Below are 14,621 nucleotides of genomic sequence, written 5' to 3' on the forward strand. Positions count from 1 at the left end.
CGCGTGCATCCGCTAGGTCGCACCTGAAGCTTCAACACAAATGCCCTCACATCATAGCCGAATGCGTCAACCACACGGCAACCAGCTAGGGGCTTCTCACCAGTACAAACCCCGCCGTGTTCTCGGGGCCTAAAGCAACAGGATACAGTGCAAGAAGAAGAACACTAACGCAGCCTGGAAGACAAAGGTAAGCGGCTGGCAGCTTTACAATGTAGCTGAGACGGTTGTCTGTCTCACAGTGGTGGTGGCTTATGCCAAAAATCGTCCTCCGCACAAAGAGGGCCGGGGGAGGTGCGAGTGATGCTGCCTGGTTTAGCCCCATCATTTTGTCACACACCAGGCTGGCATTTTCACCGAGGAAACGCCTCGAATAACAGCGGAGGTGATTTTTGACAAACTACCATTGACAGGTTAATAATAGAATTAGTTTTATAGTCATCCTGCGGTTGGATTTTGGAATAGCGCATTTTAGGGTATGTTACTGCAGATTTGGATGTGAAAATGCAGGGGGGAGTATGAATATTTAACATTACACCGTGTGATATGTACCTGGCCTTTTTTGTCATTTTCGTTTCTATAACGTATGAATGAGATTGGGTATTTTTCAGATTGATGGTGCTGGGATTTACAGTTTCACATCCTAGTGATCCTTCAATTCGAGGCATTGTGGCCTGTGTGATGTAAACATATGCCCTGTACCCGAATGGCGAGTGTGTTTTCAGTGATATGACTAGAAATGTGCAGTCCAGTCAGCAATGATTATTTCCCATGCCCCTTGCAGTTATTATATTCTACCAAAAAGCGATTACATCACAGAACAATATGCTGTTATTTTTCTATTAACAATATGACAATCATTTGCGAACCTGCTACAAAACTGCTCTCTTTAACCTTCTCAGGTGATTCAGTTTCATCCGAAGCCATGGGGTTCACACGCTTTGCTGTGATGCTTTCTGTCACCATGATCCACCTAGTTTCAGGTAAGTGTGTAAGTGTGTAAGTGTGTGTGTGTGTGTGTGTGTGTGTGTGTGTGTGTGTGTGTGTGTGTGTGTGTGTGTGTGTGTGTGTGTGTGTGTGTGTGTGTGTGTGTGTGTGTGTGTGTGTGTGTGTGTGTGTGTGTGTGTGTGTGTGTGTGTGTGTGTGTGTGTGTGTGTGTGTGTTCTCTAAGCATGCACCTTTTGATGTTCCTCTGAAATCATTGACTATTGCATTACATCTTCAAAAAAAGCTATATATTATGCTTTGCGTGGATGTAGTAATTGTTCCTGGCTATTTCAGGTATGAGCTTAATGACTCCTGAGCCTGACACCCCACCAACACCCACCCCCGAGTCTTACCCTCTGGGTGACCTGATCCATACTGCCCTGCAGAGTAAGGAATACTTAGGAGAGGCTTCTGCAAGCACAGGTACATTAACATAGGCCTTTACTGCTTTAGAGGCTTAAGGCAACTGTAGCACTACATGGTTGAGTGCTGATTGCAAATGACTCACATTGAATTGAACCTTGGGACTCTGCAGGTACTGCCACCAACCCGACTCAGGCGGTGCCAGGGTTAGGGCAGAGCGAGTCCACAGCGACAGTCATATCCCCGGGGCTGCTCACCACAGCCTTCAGCTCCTCTTCTGCTGCCAGCCAGACAGGATCAAGGACTCCCATGTCCTCGCTGCCCATGGAGGAGGAGACAACCACCACTCTGATCACCACCACCACCATAACCACAATGCACATGCCAGGTACCTGCATAACACTTTGCTTCCCCTATATGTGTTGTTTCATTAAGGCTAGTTACAGCAATGTTAAAAAAAACAATGTAGCTACATTTCCAAATCAAAGCTGCTAAGATTGTTGTTGTGCCGGCATTGTCAGCAAATTCCCACTGACTCTTTGCTTCCCATCACAATTACAATTACTTCTCTGAACACTTTTTTGAGAAAAAGAAAAAAAAGAAGTGGTTGACAGACATGTACTTTAGTGGTTTAAGATCTTAAACACTTAATTCAAAAGTTTAGGATAGCTATGGGGTCAACATAGCTACAATGTAAAGGTACATTTTATAACACAAGTATTCTGTATTGATTTTACATTCTTAGCTTACTAAAACAACATATTTTCGACAATTTCTGTTTGGTAACAACCTGAGTTGAGAACATTTTAAGGGCAGACTTTCTTGTCTGTGCTTTTGGTCTTATTAGAATAATGTGCTTCTACTCTTCAGGATGCCCGCTAAAAAGGATTGAAAAAACACAAAGAGTTGATAGTACATGATGATTGTAGTAAACACTGATCAATGATGAAGATGATGAGGTGCATAGTCTGAAAAACTCCTTTTGCTCCCCTGTCTCTCCTCCATAACCTAAAGCAAGAAAGCAAATTGGCCTACCAGCCTGATCTGCTGTGAGATGACTGAGCCAACACCATCAGTAAAACCTCATACATAGACATGTGCATCTTTGACTTGGCACTGCAAATACACATATATGGTGAAACTACAAAATACAGCATAATGGGATCCACCTTTGCCATTAAATCCAAATAATCCAGGAGCTCTATAGCATGCGAGTGGCCGACTGACTTAAGATAACATGAATTTACTATAAATAAAATGCCCCGTAGCTGTTCCTTTGAATAGAAAATCCTCAACGCTATTTAATGGCTTACGTTACGTCTATATCCGTCAAAAGGGGCAGAATGTTCGGAGATATTCAGATGGCTCAAAAAAAAATGTGATGCATTGAAACCAGTGAGATCTGAAGCGTACAAGGGGGGCTTGGACTCTATTTGGCTATCCTCACTTGATGTATTTCCTATTAGTGTCCTCTCTGTTCACATCTTCACATGAAAAGTTCTGAATCAAGATTGACAATAAAGTCTTACTATGTAATGTTATTGTAACAAACAAATTAGACTTAATCAATGAGCATGAAAACAACTTACTGGCTGAGTAAAGTGCAACCAGATGAAGCCATTAATACTAATATCAGCACTGCTACTGTCCTAATATCATAGGGAGAATTAATTTGACAAATCAGTCAGCCATCATGACAAGAATAATAATAGGAAGGGTGAGGAACATCATCCTTGTCAGAAATGGAGTTAAGTATGACAGCACTACGGCGCTTCCTGTGGTGCTCTCACTGCAGGTGGAGGAGAGCTGTTAGTCATTCTGCTCATGAAATAAAGACACCATTACATTAACGGCTGCAATAGAGGTTTGAGGAAATGCGGGTGGGTCAGCTGGCTAACACCAAGCGGGGAGAGAAATGTCATTTGAAATGAATGATCACTGATGTGTGCGTGTGCGTCCTTATTAATACTGGGATTTGTCATTGTCATAAAACGCTCTCTAGGTACTCTAGTAGCAAGGTAATATCTCAAGCCTGTTAACACCAAATGAAAGTTGAATTAGTTAAAGCTACCGCTGCTTGTCTAAAGGTAAAAATGTAGATTTGTACCTTTAGACAGAGCAATGCTAGCTGTTATCAATGTATTTCCTGCCCTGAAGTATAGGGTCCATCTTCACATATAATTCTCGGCAAGAAAGTGAATCAGCAAATGTTCAACTTTGCCTTAAAGCTTTCTGAAAAAGAAAGTCCAGTGTTTCCTTTTCATCTTAAACATGTGACGAGAGGTGCTGCTTCTAAGTGGCCAGAATCTTCATTTACTCCGACGTGTAACACTGAGTATTGTCAACTTAACTTTTTTTGAATCTGTCATTTTACTGAAAAATCTCAAGTTTGTTTTTCCCTTCTTTGCTGTCACTTTTGTTCTGTGTCCGCCAAATGGACTGAAAAACCCTTTCCTCTCTAGAGGCCATTTGTATTACAAGAGGTGGTCAATCATTTGATCGTATCGAAGCATTGCAACGGTTTCATTCATGCGGGCAATACAATAATTGAATACGTAGACATCCAAAATACCACAGCTTCACCCAAGGCAGTACTCAGCCTACTGGTTTTGAATTACATTTAATTTACCCAATTTAATCGGTGTGCTGTTACCCAGAACTACATGCTGCCACTAAGCGAACATAAGCCAAGTTGTTATGAGGCTTGGATTGTATTTCGCTGTCCTACAGGCCCAACGACGAGGCAGACATTTCCGGCTCCCTACCTCACACAGATAATGTCGCTACATTGGACAAATATGTCTTCTTTTTTTTTATAAGCAGAGCTACTCCACAATATCTAGACAGAATGGACCAGTCTAAAGGCCAAAGGTCTAAAGGCTACTCCACTCGACTTTAGTGGTTTGCTTGTCTTCATTTTCTCTCTTGTGCACTGATTTGCTAAAGCTGAATAATTCAAGACTATATTTTTGTATCATCGGGCTCTGACACTTGTCCAACACACTGAATCGGCCAAAAAGCAAAGGCTGACTAGTGCCAACGCTGCGGGACACACCGCAAAAACTACGTTGCGGTTAGCCGACTCACTTAAAAGCATTTTAGCATCAAAATGGCCCCAGGATTCAGCCATGTGGCTTTTTTCAATAAAGAGAAATTGGTCTGTGTAGTAGGCCTTTCTGGTCATTTCTTTTAAAACCATTTGATCAAACAGTCCTACCATACATGCCCTGCAAGCCCTTTTGTTACAACTTTCATAAAATGTAAAATGGTTCAGAGCAGGACAACAGAAATTCTATCACCAAACTTGCTTTGAGGACATGTTTTCAGCCGGGTTTGAGATTTCCCTGGAGCTCAGTGATGTTTCCTTTTATCCAGTTGGTACTGTGATGATTTGCACAGTAGAGGTGTGTCACTGGCTACCCAGCAGTGCACGTCATCTAATATGATTTCCAACTCTTACCACTAACCTATTTGAAAGAGATCAACAACACGTGTTTTTTCATGCATCTGAGTCAGAGTCAGCTGAGGCCAGAGGCATTATGCTTTGGGCTATCTGTCAATAAATCTGTTTATCCGGCTGTCTGTCACATTCAACCAAATGTCACAGTGCATCCCATTGTTGTGAACACAGCTTCTTGGAAACGCTTCGAGGCCATTTTAATTTTTTTATTTGGCACAAACATCCACTTTACTCAAGGATGATCTGATTAGAATGTGTTGCTCAAAGATCGAGGCCAATGCAACATCACACAACTCGTTTAGTATCAAGTATTCCTTCAATTATGACGATTTCACAAAAAGTGAGAGGCATACAACCAAATTGTCAACTACATTTACACATGCTCACCAAAGTAGACCATAACAAAAATGCTACTAAGTATGCTATTGTTGACTGCGTTTATATATTATAAATGAACCAGTAGATGTATTTAATGCACACCAGAAACAGTGTTAGTCGTTTGAAAATAATAAAGAAAGCAGACAAGCAGAATCTGACCAGTATGGATACAATTATTGTCAGCATTAAGACAGAATTGCTTCCAGGATCAAGGTCTTCCTCTCAGTGTACTTGCATCACCTTACACCTGACAGCAGAAAGAGAGCTATGTGTTACCTGTCTGCACTCTAATGTGAGTGGTATCCCTCTATAATGTACAATTGTTAGCAACGAGCACCAGGTATTGGGCTTCTTTACATATTTGACTATATATCCTTCATGACTTCTTGGTTAATGCAGCACAGATCTTCAGGGGTTTAGGACGCATCTTGGAGAATCAGTTGCCAAACAGTTCACACAGTTCAGTAAAGAGTTGTAACTTCACTCATCATCTTCACATAACTGAAGGCTCAAAGCACTCCCACAAGTCCTCATCCTTATCTTTCTTTCTGTGTAATAGTATTGTCTGCAGAAATGCTTGTGGCAAAGATATAGTAGTGGCATGTATGTGCCATGAAATACATCCAAATGCAACCTAATACAACTTCAATTATCGCAACCAACAAAATAGATACATTTTATTATAATGATAGGGCATATTGGAGTAGTTGTCTGACCTTTCTTCTCTGTATTGGGGTTGTGACAACTTTTAATTGTTTGAATTCAGTTGATTTTATTCCCCAAATGTTCATTAAGCTGACTAGACTTTGCAACATGTACCTCGAGTCAAAACTCCTTTACTGGCTGTGAAAATATCCGTTGGGGAAAAAAAATCAATCTATGATCTGTCACAGCTCAAAAACTTCCAAGAGGTTCATTTTCAATTAAGCTGTTGCTATAAAATCCTTTATGTTTGTTGACATGTCTTACTTTTCTCTTCTCTCGCCCTTTCCCTCTTTTCACAGTACAATGCAATGCGACCTTGTCAGCAATGGAGGATGTTGTCGAGTCACCAGATGCTGCTTCATCATCCTCAACTTTTTCCCCTCTGGAATGCACATACAGCATTACTGTATATCCAGGATATGGAGTGGAAATTCAGGTAATGTGCATTATCTCCTATAAATCAATAATTACTCACCTCTTCAAATATAAAGTCTTTTATCTGATTATGGAAAAGGAACATTTGCAAAGGGCCATAAAAACCTTTAAATTAATCTTTTCATGTGACCTCAGATACCTGTCAAAGATTTTTAAACACTCTGGGTTTTAACATTTCATTCTAATACATGGTGACGGGGTCGGTGGTGTACCTTAACAAAGTGAATTATCTGTAATTGGCTGCATTAATAAAAAGGTTAGCAGTAATCACATGGGAGTGCACTAATTATAACTGTAATAATGTTGCTGCAGCAAAATGGTCATTAAGCTCTACTGTGTAAACGTCTAGCTTATTCCACCATTAAGTGAAATGTAGCTAATTATAGCTAAGACATTGTTACACCCAGATCTAGGGGAACCTAGGCGCAGCTTAAAGTTGCACTCTCCCCACTTTTCCCACTCCCAAGAACATGGACGGCAAGACAGAGAATGTCGTTTTGGTACATTTAATTACCAAATCAGAATCCAAAAATACTTTCACAAAAACATGCTGAAAGTCTTATTACAAATATAACAAAACAGGAGTAACAAAACCACAAACCGAACTAACCTTTAATACAAAAATCTTACCTAACAAATGAGAAACATAAACGTACATGCTTCTTACCTACTCTAACGTAAAACAGGAGAATACGAATAATCCAAAAGAAAAAGGGTTTTGCACTCCTGAAAAAATAAATCGTGTCTACAAAAACACAGTCTCACAGCAGACGAGAAGGACCGGTATACGGTCAAATGTAGGTACACAGCACAACAGGACAGATATCTCAACACGCGCAGAGTTGGGAGTAGAAGTTGAGTCAGAGAGAGCGGCCGAGGAACTGCTGCAGCTATGCTCCCGTCTCCTCAGGAGAACCAATCAGCATGCAGAAGGTAGCTAATTAGCTAACGGGCACCACCTGCTTGCTCGCTCACTCACACACACACACACACACACACACACACATACACACACACACACACGCACACACACAGGAGGGAAAAATACACACACAGGGTCGTAAGAGACATACAGGCCTACACGACTTAAAAGACGGAAACATAATACATCTTATCATCAAATTGTATTAGGACCATTTCAAACAACTCACTTTCTATAAAATGTTTTCATTTGTTCATTTTAAATGTGCATTATTATAAGTTTGATGATGTCATACGTTTGATTAGGCTGTATATTTACGTATGAATTCCCTTGTAATTAACAGGTTACATGTCATTACAGCACTTCTTCTTTTATTCCTCCAGGTGAGGAAGGTAAACCTGTCTAAGAAAGAGTCTCTGACCATCATGGGTCATGGAGGTTCAGGACCGGAGCTGTTAGCCAATGAGACCCTGATGAGGGAGGGTCAGGTGATTCGCAGCACAACCAATCAGGTGTACATACACTATCGCAGCCTCCGACAGTCCAACCACGGCGTGTTCAGCCTCCACTATCAAGGTAAACCGACTGTTCTGCATTCATTATGAAAATAGAAAATGACAGGTCTTTCCTTGGATCTTTTTTCTCTCGTTTGGATGCATATTTCAAAGCAGAAAAGCATGGTAAATATGCCAATGGATATAGACAGAAAAAAATGCACAAACATCCAAGGACTGTTTTTTACATTTTGCTAACTCTTGATTTTTCTAAGTTGTGACATTATCCATAGAGTTTAAAGCTAGCTAATATCTTGATTNCCTCGCTGTTTGAGTCTTTTTTTTTAAAAGTTATTTTTCAACTATCAAATATGCCAATGGATATAGACAGAAAAAAATGCACAAACATCCAAGGACTGTTTTTTACATTTTGCTAACTCTTGATTTTTCTAAGTTGTGACATTATCCATAGAGTTTAAAGCTAGCTAATATCTTGATTCTTCAGTGTGCCCTCAAGCGACACTGAGCTCTTTACTGTGGGTTAAGTTCAATTAGGAGAAACAGATTAAGAATGAATAACAACTTTTAATCAAGAACGAAGAAAGAATCAGAGAAAATGTTCAGTTTCAAAATGAGGACCCATGGTGATAAGGCACGTTTATTTATACAGCACCTTTCAACACAAGGCGATTCAAAGTGCTTTACAAAAATGAAAAACATTAAGAGCATTAAGAAATAGTGAAGATGGATCCTGCTCTCTGCCAAGTCACCTGGGACAATCTGGGAGGAGGAGGAGGAGGAGGAGGGGGAGGGGAAGACAGAATGGCAGCGTAACAGAGATCTCAAGATTAAAAGATAAATCCAGCTGATTATTTCACAGAATATGAAAGGTCAACTGAATGGTCAGAAAAACATGTGAGATTTTTGACAGCATGATAGTCTAGGGGAAAAGAGTAGACATTCACCAGTAGAAGAACACATTGGAAATATGAAGGGAAATATGTCCATTTTGTACCTTTCATTTGAAAATAATAATAACAATAATCTTTATTTGTATAGCACCTTTTATACAATAAGTGCAGTTCAAGGTGTTTCACTTTCACAGAACATTGATATCACACAGCGTACAGTTAGCAGTTAAAAACATAAAAACAATTTTAATTAAATGTACAACGATGACATTTTGCAATAAAAGGAGTATAATTCAAATTCAACAAACAATCAGGTGACAGGTTAAAATGCATTGCAATGCACTGAGAAAGTGCAGCAGAGAGCAGGAATTTGCTTTCTAAAAGGCAAAATTGTACAAATGTGTTTTGAGTTTCTTTTTGAAAGACTTCCACCGAGCTGGCTTCCCTGATGTCTACACGTATTTTTGTTCCATAGCTTTGGGGCATAGTTAATGAAAGCTGCGTCACCAAACCTCTTTTAAAATGAATAATATTTACTTCCTGTTTCATTCACAGCCTTCCTGCTGTCCTGCCCGTTTCCTCAGTCTCCTGAGAAAGGCGGAGTGACAGTGACAGACATCCACCCTGGAGGCCAGGCCCACTTCCACTGTGATCCAGGTTTCCAGGTCCGCGGCCATGAGGTTTCTACTTGTGTCAACACAACACAACCTCACTGGAGCACCTCTGAGCCCCAATGTGTCGGTCAGTTTACTCAGTTTCATACAACACTGAACATGTTACGAACTCAGCATCCGGGGCATCATCCCCAGAGTTGTTGTGTCTCTCATCTGGCAGGTTCTTAATAATAAAGGTCACGTCTGGATTATGAGTCACCTGTTGCGGTAGTCCAGCCCACCTTATTTTTGGAGGCATGTAGATGATTATTGACACCCTCCATCTTTTTTATATATGCTCACATTGTCATTTTTGAGTTCTGGGCTGTCCATGTTGTTATTTATGATCTTTTTTAGTCAAAACCCACAAGATGTGTTGCATGTCTGTCCGTCCTGAGAGGGATCCCTTCTTTGTTGCTCTCCCTGATATTGTTTTCCCCGTCAATTGTGGGGGTGTCATTGGGAGATTGTCCTTGCCTGAGACGAACGTGTAATTTGTGATATTCGGCTTTATAAATAACCTTTGATTGATTGATTGATTGGTTGTTAAAGTGTCGAATTTTGGAGAGTGATTTGTGGGATGTTATTGTCCTCAGCTGTGTCATGTGGAGGGTGGATTCGTAATGCAACAGTCGGCCGGATTCTGTCTCCAACCCCTCCGTCTGTCAGCAACCACAGCAATGGAAATAACCTGAGCTGCCACTGGCTGATCGAAGCCAAAGAGGGGCACAGACTCCACCTGCACTTCGAGAGGATCGCGCTGGATGAAGACGATGATAAGTAAGTTTGTGTTTCCACTACTTTGAAAGAATACTCTGGTTTTAGGGTACGTACTGTATACAACTATTGATTTAAAATAAAGTTATTTTTGATCAGAATCAGAAGCAGGTTTATCACCAGGTAGGTTGACACGTTTATGAGGAATTTGACTTGGTGTTACATAAGTAAAACAAAAATTCAAAACACAGATAGAAACTATTTTAAGAAAACTATAATAACAAAAACAATATTTAAAAGTATAGTCAAATATAGCAGTATTTACATTGAAATGGAATTGGAATAAAATATGTGCAGTAATTAAAAAACAAGATATTGTGTACATTGATGTGCTTCAATCTGCTCACTGAGCACATTGATGCGACACACTGATTATAACGCTTCCCTCTCTTCTTCAGCCTGACATTAGGTGTGTTTATGGTGTGTTCCCCTCAGGTTAATAGTGCGCAGTGGAAACAGTTCCCTGTCTACACCGCTGTTTGACTCAGACCTGGATGATGTCCCGGAGCGTGGGCTGCTGAGTGAGAGCTCCACGCTGTACCTGGAGCTCACCGCCGACTCTTCCTCCATCCCTCTGCTGCTGGCGCTGCGATACGAGGGTGAGCAGAGAGAAAACACCAAGGCAGTGTGTCCTCCTAACCTCCTTAATGTATGATATGTATCAGTATTCTACCTGATAAACAAGTAAGACTCTGCGGTTTAGCCCTCCCCTGACTTTAAATGTCAATCATAAGGACATGAACTGAAATTCATCACCCAGACCTTACTCCTAAGTCTAACAAAGGTTATGGGTGAAAATACATCATTATGGAAACTGTTGCAAGTGCTGACAAGGGATATAAACTAAAATACATCATTATGGAAACTGTTGCATTTGGTTTTACCATGTAAGGTAACATATAAAGTTTTCACCCATAATGATGTATTTTAGTTTATATCCCTTGTCAGCACTTGCAACAGTTNGGGCTCAGGCTCTGAGCTGAGGAAATCCTCAGGATTGAGTGAAGGTGTGCGTGCAATATACCGGCGGGCCAGATCTAATAGTAATTAAGAATTATCCTGCGGGCCGAAATTAAATCCACCTAATGGCTCTATCTACAGATTCATTTCTAATGGCTCTATCTGTAGACTCATTTCTAATGGCTCTATCTGCAGAGTCATTTCTAATGGCTCTATCTACAGATTCATTTCTAATGGCTCTATCTGCAGAGTCATTTCTAATGGCTCTATCTACAGAATCATTTCTCATGACTCTGCAGATTATCGATCCTCGGTCCTCCGGCACAAATAAGGCCTCTGGGACGCTACTCAAGATGGCGCAGACAAATCAACTTCCGGTGAGACAGAGGAGCGAGGACATGAAAAATAATAGAAGTGAAACGCCCCCACTGTTTGGGCTCAGGCTCTGAGCTGAGGAGACCCTCAGGTGGAGTGAAGGTATGCGTGCAATATATCGGCAGGCCAGATCTAATAGTAATTAAGAATTATCCTGCGGGCCGAAATCAAATCCACCACGGGCCTGATTTGGCCCCCGGGCCTTGAGTTTGACACATGTGCTTTAAGTGGACGTTTTTAAGGGGCAACAATATGTTTTGCTGCTGCCACCGTCCACAGCTTTTCTTCTGTGCTGATACTCTTGTCTGTTTCTCCAAACGTGCTAATGGCCATCTACTGTAGGTAATACACTCACTATAGGTAATTATCTCATACTACCCTACTTAAAATAATCCACACTATTCCTTTAATGAGTTAAAGTACAGTATCTCCCACTTCTTGTCTCACCTTTGACACACGTAGGAGGACTGCTGCTCCAGGAGAGGTCCCACTGGCAGGTAATGATGTCCGATCCGCTGATGTCGTACCCCGGCTGGCACTGATAGGTCAGCACACTTCCTCTCACGGGGGACGAGTGGGACGAGCTGATCCAGCCAAAGTCGATTTGAGGGAGAGTCGGGCAGGTGTCGTTTGGCTCAACCTCTGCAGGACACAGACACAGAGCAAAAAGGAAAGGCATTCGAACCCTCAGGATCTTCAGAACACCCTCTTATCTCACTGTTACAATGAGCAATGAACCAAGTGTCTTTAGGATTGTACTTACCATGATAATGAATGAGGAATCCCTGACTCAGGATGAAACTGGAATCATCAGGGTCGCTCTGAAACTGGATGGTGACCTCTGACCCCCTGGACGAGACCTGGAAACGCTCCTTTGATCCCAGGTATTGTCCGATCACATGGGACGTCAGGTCATGCCCGTCAAACACGGTCAGCACATCAGTCTGGCGGATATTTAAACTTTAGGAAGAAAGACAAGAATGAAAAGGGGAATTAGGTTTCAATGATTAGATATTGTGATATCTACCTTTCTTTTTCAGGTGGAAATAACATATAGGCACTAAAGACATTCAGTATAATCTATGTGCAATCTGGTAAAAGGTACTATGGTGCATTTTAGGCTTAGTGAGTATATCAATTCAGCAAAATTATGTAATGTAAAGGGATTATGTGATGACATATGTGTACAGATTTGTTGCAACATAACATTTAATCTATTTAGATACACATTCAAAGGCACAACAATCAAACGTGGTTGGTAACTTATTAATTGCCAATAACTACAAGTATCAAAACTCACATCTGGACATCCAGTTCAATGCGTTTCTCCTCGTTGCCATGGATCTGCCATACACAGTCCAGCCCTTTGGAGTAGCTCTGTGGCCAATCAGGAGACAGGATGGTGCCGGCCGGCTCCGTCAGCTCCCCTCCGCAAAGAGCTGCAGAGGAGAGGAGAGAATGATGAAAGGGCTGATGAAATAACTACAGAAGCCGGAAAAAGAAGAGCAACTGGAAACAAATAAGTTATTAATGAAGAGAGAGAAAATAAGTAAGAGAAAAATGATCAAGGAGACATGATAGAGACTGTGCTGAAGAGTATAGGGTATCATAAGGACGGCTTGTGTAAACTTGTATCAGCTACACATTGTGTTGATCTATGGTGTTATCTGTGTTAACTATTCTGCGGCTAAGGCTGTCCAATGAAAGAATATGATCATTTTGACACCATTGCCTTGTTACTTTGAGAAACCTGTCCTTGCAGAAATAAAACAAAAACAGCTAGGTAGTTGTTTCAGTTGGGAGATGGCACCTCTAAGGTGCAAATAACATCGATAGGAGCCAAATACAGCGCTTCTATTTCCATTCAGGCTCTTTTTCGTTTTTTTGTTGAGAGGATGCAGCTGAATTCATTGGAAGGTCTTTCTCTCATATGAAGCACTCCTTAAAACTGAGGTAGTGAGAAAACTGAGAGAATGTGAACACACAAGTGGCCATCAGTTGTGGGGTAAGGTTTGTTTACAGCAACATGAGATGGAATAAAACAGGGCGTGAAAGTTTCGCACACACACTTTCTTGGGATCATGACCAAAACATATTATATGGGAGCATAACAGTCGGGCAGATATGAGCAGAATACAATATTAACAATCAGATAGGAACGCAACAGCTGATGCCTCATTTTGAAACAGCTTCCGCTCTGAGAGAACTGAATGAGTTACAAGCAGAAACGCTGCACAACATATGGCTTTCTGAATGTATTTCACTTAGTTCAACTCTAGCACCTGTTGGAGTGTCTCTGCCAGTTTTATTTACGATCTCTCACTTGCTCTCACTTTTCACAGCATGACAGCAGTTCAGCAGATGACACAGTCAGCGTGGCTGCAGCTACAACATCTTGATGCTTCAATCACCCACTCAACTATTTGAATATAAATGAATCAAATTACTTTCTCACTTTATGCTCAAACTTAGAAAAGTTTTGGAATTAAGGACAAGCAAAATATTTAGATTTAGTTAAAGGGGCCCTATTATTTAAATGTTCTGGTTTCAAAATGTATGTTGTGCGTCTACTGTGACATGTTTACATGCCTTAACGTTCAAAAAGCTCTTTATTTTTCTCATACTGCCTGTGCTGCAGCAACTCTTTTCACCCTCTGTCTGAAACCAGAGTCAAGTCTGCTCTGATTGGCTGACCGTTAGCTGGCCGGCTCTGTTGTGATTGGTTAACCCCTTGGAGATGTCCCGCCCCTTAGACTTTCACGAACAATGTGTTAGAGCACTAGCCAATAGAAGAACGAGTGTTACATAGTGATGTCACTATGTTGCTAAAGTAAATAAATGGGGCTAACTGAGGCAGTTTGGGCAGGAAGGGAGTGTGTGGGAGAGAAACTCCCTCTCACGAGAACTTTGGGGTTTGAGCCTTTGCAGACCATTTACATGCACTAAAATCTATATAACACACTAGAGGAAAGGGCAAACCCCAAGAAACACAAAAGGGGCCTCATTAAATCAAGTAGCCCATTTACTTATTGAAAACACAACCGTGTTCTGAATCTTACCTTTGCACACAGGCTCGCTGTCATTCCAGTGGGGATTGCTGGGGTCGACACACTCAATGGTCCCTGAACCTTGCTCCATCACAAAGCCTGGAGAGCAGGTGAAGGCAACAGTGGTGCCCAGCTGATATGTGATGTCACTGCTGCT

General features: G+C 41.3%; 1 protein-coding gene across 1 annotated transcript in view; it reads left to right on the forward strand.

Annotated features, from left to right (window-relative positions):
- Positions 1–59: 59 nt before the first annotated feature.
- The window catches only part of sez6l2 (seizure related 6 homolog (mouse)-like 2), a 17,715-nt gene continuing 3,153 nt past the window's right edge, over positions 60–14,621 (forward strand). The window contains exons 1-10 of the mRNA XM_010770936.1: positions 60–187; positions 900–980; positions 1,279–1,407; positions 1,520–1,735; positions 6,190–6,326; positions 7,631–7,823; positions 9,208–9,393; positions 9,902–10,085; positions 10,518–10,681; positions 10,748–10,766. Of these exons, the coding sequence (XP_010769238.1) occupies positions 923–980; positions 1,279–1,407; positions 1,520–1,735; positions 6,190–6,326; positions 7,631–7,823; positions 9,208–9,393; positions 9,902–10,085; positions 10,518–10,681; positions 10,748–10,766 (1,286 nt within the window). The 5' untranslated portion in view covers positions 60–187; positions 900–922. The remainder of the gene's footprint in view (positions 188–899; positions 981–1,278; positions 1,408–1,519; positions 1,736–6,189; positions 6,327–7,630; positions 7,824–9,207; positions 9,394–9,901; positions 10,086–10,517; positions 10,682–10,747; positions 10,767–14,621) is intronic.

This window comes from Notothenia coriiceps, unplaced genomic scaffold (genome assembly GCF_000735185.1).
Source record: "Notothenia coriiceps isolate Sejong01 unplaced genomic scaffold, NC01 NC01_scaffold00009379, whole genome shotgun sequence".
In the NCBI taxonomy this organism is placed as follows: domain Eukaryota; kingdom Metazoa; phylum Chordata; class Actinopteri; order Perciformes; family Nototheniidae; genus Notothenia; species Notothenia coriiceps.